The sequence below is a fragment of the Aythya marila genome (assembly GCF_965140915.1).
Source record: "Aythya marila genome assembly, chromosome: 3".
Taxonomy (NCBI): Eukaryota; Metazoa; Chordata; class Aves; order Anseriformes; family Anatidae; genus Aythya; species Aythya marila.
In genome coordinates, this window is record NC_139044.1 from 101,878,223 (window position 1) to 101,884,222 (window position 6,000).

The window sequence follows — 6,000 nt, forward strand, 5'->3', positions numbered from 1 at the left end:
TCCTCGTGGTGAGGCAAAGCAGCATTTTTCTAAATCCATCTTCAGAAGGGAGCGGCTGAACCATTTTGAGCTATGCCCTTTCCTTTCTCCTTACTTTGTAGCCCTCTCCAGGGTCAGGCAGAGAAAGCGACACGACACCACATGCTGGCCTCTTGCCTGCTCCTCCAAACTGCTCCTGACCTCTGACAAGTGAGACCTGGTAGCCCTACTGCATCTGTAAAGCTGAAAGAGGTAAGGGATCTGTGTTTTTGTTTTGTTCCTGTAACAGCACTCGTCACACCACAGCCCTATGATATCATAGTCATATCATCCCAGCACAGTAATTTTGCTGTGGCCTGAGGAAAACGAACCACTGTGCTAATTAGAGGCTGATTTACCAGGGGACCTGCTGCCCCATTAGCAGCAGATCTGACAGAGGAGAGGCCACGCCAGGGCTCGTCCATCTCACCACCATCGCATCTCCTCCAGCCAATAACCATCACCAAACTTATTAAACTTTTCTCTTGCTCATATCCATAAAGGGTAGCTATGAAAATGTGGAGGGACCCATAGAGCAGTGCACAAGCTTATTTTCACCACGGGTTTCACAAAGTAAAACGTCCAGGGACGAGGCACCATCGGATTTCCAGAGCTCCCCGACGGAAACCAACGGAACAGCTGTATCTAGCGCGGGGGCTCTGCGATAATCGCGACATCGCTGCGCACCCGGGTGCTTTCCGAAAAGCCAGCCAACAAAAAGGAAGGGTGGGCTCAGCCCCCCGGGAGCTGCCACACACCTGGCTTTGGGGAAAAGCCACCTCCACCCTCCGCGAGGGCACCGGGGGCTCGGGGCGCTGTGGACCCCCGTGTCCCTCACCACCAGCGCGTCGCGGCCTCCCCAGGAGACGGGGGGTGGCCACCGGGCTCCCAGCCCCGACCCGGGGAGCGGGGCTGCGGGCACTGTCCCGGTGGGGACGGACACACGGACGGAGGGATGGACGGGCGGGCGGCGGAGCTCCAGCGCCCCCTGCCGCCCGCTGCGAGGGGCTCGGTGGCCTCCCTAGGGGAGCGGGACACGGCGGCGGGGGGTCGCGGCCGCCGCCCCTCTCCCCACCTCGCTCCGCAGCCGGGGGCGGCAGGCGAAGACCCTCAGGGGTAGAATAGCAGGGGGGAAGAGGATGAAGGGGGTGGGTGGGGGGCAGGAGCCAGACCCCCTCCCCCGCCGCCCCCCTGCACAGGGGGGTGTGTCAGCGTGGGGGAGGGGAAGGGGAGCTGATAAAGCACGGGGGGCGTGCCCGGGGGGCGTGCCCGAGCGTCGCCATTGGCTGCCGGGGGGAGTGATGTCACCCATATGAGGGGCTGATAACGAGTCGGGCGAGGAGCCGCGAGTTTTGCAGAAGGGGGCAGCGAGCGCGGCGGGGGCAGGCCGGGCGGCGAGGCCGGGGCACAGCGCGGCGGAGCCCCCAGCGCACCCAGCCCGGCCCTGCCGCAGTAGGCCGAGGTGGTGAGAAAGAAGGCAGCAGCGGCGGCCGTCCTCCAAGGCTCGCCCCCCGCCGGCTCCACCTCACAGCAACGCGGCGCCCAGCTCGGCTCGGTGGGGCAAGGTGCGCCGCCGGTGGGAGCGGCTTTGTTGGCTCGGAGGGGAGCGGCGGGGAGAAGCCCACCATGGTGCAGCAAGCAGAAAGCGCGGAAAGCGAGAGCAACCTGCCCCGGGAGGCGATGGACACCGAAGAGGGCGAGTTCATGGCTTGCAGCCCAGTGGCTTTGGACGAGAGCGATCCGGACTGGTGCAAAACGGCGTCGGGGCACATAAAGAGACCGATGAACGCGTTCATGGTGTGGTCTAAGATCGAGAGGAGAAAAATCATGGAGCAGTCCCCGGACATGCACAACGCGGAGATCTCTAAGCGCCTGGGCAAGCGGTGGAAAATGCTGAAGGACAGCGAGAAGATCCCGTTCATCCGGGAGGCGGAGAGGCTGCGGCTTAAGCACATGGCCGATTACCCCGACTACAAATACAGGCCCAGGAAAAAGCCCAAAATGGATCCGTCGGCCAAGCCCAACGCCAGCCAAAGTCCGGAGAAAAACGCACCCACCAGCAGCAGCGGCAGCAAAAGCGCCAAGAGCTCCAGCAAGAAATGTAGCAAGCTGAAATCCTCCTCCGCCTCCTCGCCCCCCAAGACGGGAGCCAAAGCCGCTCACCACGGGGACTACGCGGGGGACGAGTACGTCTTCGGCACCCTGAAAGTGAGCAGCAAGACGGTCAAGTGTGTCTTCATGGACGAGGACGAGGAGGATGAGGAGGACGAGGACGAGCTGCAGCTGCGGATCAAGCAGGAGGCGGACGAGGAGGAGGAAGATGAGGAGCCGGGGCCGCAGCAGCTGCGGCGGTACAACGTGGCCAAAGTGCCGGCGAGTCCCACCTTGAGCTCCTCGGCGGAGTCCACCGAGGGGGCGAGCCTCTACGAGGAGGTGCGGGGCGGCGCCGCGGCGGCGGGCGGAGGCAGCAGACTCTACTACAGCTTCAAGAACATCACCAAGCAGGGCCCGCCGCCGCCCCAGCCTCCGGCCGGCCTCTCCCCCGCCTCGTCCCGCTCCATCTCCACCTCGTCGGCCGGCAGCGAGGAGGCGGACGACCTCCTCTTCGACCTCAGCCTCAACTTCTCGCAGCACGGCCACGCCGCCGCCGAGCTGGGGGCGGGCGCCGCCGCCGGCAACCTCTCCCTCTCTCTGGTAGACAAGGACCTGGACTCCTTCAGCGAGGGCAGCCTCGGCTCCCACTTCGAGTTCCCCGACTACTGCACCCCGGAGCTGAGCGAGATGATCGCGGGCGACTGGCTGGAGGCGAATTTTTCCGACCTGGTGTTCACGTACTGAGCGGGGGCGGCGGTGGAGAGAGCGCGGGCGCCGGTGGCGAGGCGGCGGAGCTGGAGCGACGCCGGTGATGATGATGATTTAAAAAAAAAAAAAAAAAAAAAAAAGGTCTTGTTTTCTTTTTTTTTAAAAAAAAAAAAAAAAAAAATCTCGAAGTTAGTTCCGAGCCCGGGAGTTGTGATTTTTTTTTTTAATTTTTGTGTTTTTTATTTTTATTTTTTTTATCGCATTTGGTGATCACAACAACAACAGCAAAGGCAAATGGGACTGGGGGAAAAATGATACAGAAGGCGCTGTTTGAAGCTTGTCGGTCTCTGATTGAAGTCTGGAAGATGGTCTGCAAAGAAGTCTTTTGGCAGCACAACTGTTACTCAAGGGGGTTTGTGGATTTTTTTTTATTTTTTTTTTCCCGTGAGAGATCTTAAAGAACTGTTCTGATTTTTTTTTTTATTTTTATTTTTCCGAAAGGGACCATTGCAACTTTTTTTGGAGGGAGAAAACTGATGTCTTCTATGCATCCGATTCTTAACAAAGCTGCAGGGAGCTTGAAAAAATGCAGACTGTACAAACGCTTACAAATAACTGAACTGACTTAAGATCAGAGTTTACTTTTCAGATCAAATTGTTTATGGTTTTACAAATGTGATTTCTACTTGCCAACTTTTTTTTTTTTTGTAACTTGTTCCCTTATACCTCCTTGATTGAATACCAGACAGCCTAGACCTCAGTACAAAAAGGTATTGAAACATTTTTGATACATAACAGACCTCAGTCTTTTTTAAAAATTAATATATTTTCAGGCGTATTTTTGTACAGTGAAAAGGGAACATTCTTGCTGTGTTTTTTCAGTAAGACTTTTCAGGCACTTCTTCCCTTTTATTTTCTTTTTTTTCTCTGTTTTTAGCATGCAAGTTTGTTGGTACGTTACGTCCTGGTTTTAAAAGGATTAACATTTTAAAAAAAAATAATCCTTGCATCTAAAGGCCTTGTGGTTTTAAAAAAAAAAAAAAAGAAACAAACACTTTTTTTGTACAGCTATAGTTCAGATTTGTTCAATATTTGTAGGTAAAGATTTATTGAAAATGGTGATATAGACCTCAGAGCTGTTATCTTAGTTTAAAAGATTGTATATGTACTGTACTATAGTAGGACTTTATGTATCTCATACGCTGTGATATGTGGATGGGGCCCCAGATGGAAGGTATGAAACTGGATTCTCGATTTTAGCAAAAAAAAAAAAAAAAAAAGAAAAAAGGCACATAGTTAAAGTTTCTCATGTTGTGCAATATAATCTAAAGTACAGACCATCTGCATATTTTGTAGCAAATGATGGCAAAAGCAGACTTGTGCACTGTCAACATCATAGCCTGTTTTTTTTTTTTAATGCTGAAAGTCTGTATCTTGACAATTTTAATAAATCAGCTGGAACTGATAGAAACTCGTATCGCTATTAGTGTCTGTAGAAGTAACGCTGGAGATGCCGTGTTGTCACCCCTCGCCCGTGGAGGAGCGGTAGCTATAGTCTATTGCATGACCAGAGCTTAGGGGGAAGGAAAATAAGGATTTCTTGCCTTTTCCTTTTTTATTTTTTGTATTCTTTTCCCTCCTTTTTCTCCACCCCCTTTTTTTTGCTCCGCTCTGCCCCTCGGGGCGGGCGCGGTCCAGCGGGCGGCCGGGGTGGACCGGACCGGACCGTACCGGGCTCTGCGGGGCTGCGCGGTGCAGCAGGTGGGCTCGCCCCGCTGCTTTTCGGCTCTCCCGCATCCCCCTCGGCCGCCCAGCAACGCTTGAGCTCCCCGAGGGCGCGCCTCACCCCCCGCCACCCCCCCTCCCCGCATCCCGTGGCCGGGGGCGGGGGGCTGCGGGGCTAGTGCCCGCTCTCCCCCTGCCGCCCCAGGGACAGCTCCCCCTCTACCCGCCTTTATTATTATCATTCCCCCTCCTTCCTCCTTTTCTCCCCCTTTTGCTGACTAGCTTGGGCGAGACTTAACGAGGGGATGCTCTGTGCCCCCATCTCCGCCTTAGGGAAGTGCTCGGCCCGCCGGGGCCGCTCCAGCCCCTCTCCGGGGGGGCATGGGAAGGAAAGAAGGGGTACGAGCTTCTTCTGTAGGTGAGCAGACTTTGGCAGTGTGCAGTTTTTATTTTTATTTTTTTCCTTAGGAGCCATCAGATTTCAGTTACAAGCTCTGAAATAACTGCTGATGGCAATAAACAGACTCACAAGGTGGAAGCTTGTTTCTCAAGACGTTTACTTTTTATATGATAGGCATTGGTAATTTTTTTCTCCGCTAATTAATTATCCAGCTGTTTACAGGGACAATTCACTGTGCTGGTATTTTGGTGGCAACCACTGCTACAGGCTTTCAGACTTGCTGAAATGAAAATCCTGCATACACATTTGTAAGGCATAATAAAACATAACATTAAAACCTGCATGCATGTTATGTTTAATCAAGGACAACTCTTAGGCATTTAAGTGGTGAGATATCTTACTTTAGGTTAGTTAAATGAACTGGTAGTAAAATGATTAATATAATCTGATCTCTTTCTAATAATAATAATAATAAAACACTCATGATTCTAAATAAAAGTTGTTTGGCCTAAATCTTTGCTATCAAAAAAGAGATATAGCATATCTGGGAACTCAAATTTATGTCTTGCATTGTGATAATTCTTTATGAGAAACTGTGTTTTAAAACAAACTTAATTACAATATATAAGATATCCTTGGCAATGGATAGTCCTCAATAAAACAGAGTTTCTTGAATTTTCAGTTTTTGGTCTCAAATGATTAGTGTGTTCTCCATGTAATAACTTAGAAATCAGATTGAAACAAATGACATTTATCTCTTCTAAGGCAAAAGAGTGAAAGAAAATAGATACACTGAAGTGCTCTAGCCTAGCCATTCACTACTATCCTGCTTTTGAGAATCCCTTCTTGGGCTAGGGTGATGGAGTCAGTTGATCAGGTTCTAAGACTTAAAACTGAGCCAAAATTCTCTTAGTAATTCTTCACGCTATCATGAGAATATGGGAACTTTTTCTTCTGGTCCCTTTCTTCTGATATGCATCCTTGTTTACTAAAGTAATAATAGGCAGTGTCATTAAACATTTGTGCTCTACAGATGTTCAATGAGTTATGAATGA

At 51.5% G+C, this 6,000-nt stretch overlaps 1 protein-coding gene across 1 annotated transcript; it reads left to right on the top strand.

The window, feature by feature from the left end:
* The first annotated feature begins 1,437 nt into the window (after positions 1 to 1,437).
* On the top strand, positions 1,438 to 5,488 carry SOX11 (SRY-box transcription factor 11). Its single transcript, XM_082758100.1, has one exon. The coding sequence runs from the start codon at positions 1,645 to 1,647 to the stop codon at positions 2,854 to 2,856; it is 1,212 nt and encodes a 403-aa protein (XP_082614226.1). The 5' UTR covers positions 1,438 to 1,644; the 3' UTR covers positions 2,857 to 5,488.
* Positions 5,489 to 6,000: the final 512 nt, after the last annotated feature.

Coding starts and splice junctions, on each gene's coding strand:
- SOX11 (XM_082758100.1), top strand. CDS start 1,645: ATGGTGCAGCAAGCAGAAAGCGCGGAAAGCGAGAGCAACCTGCCCCGG.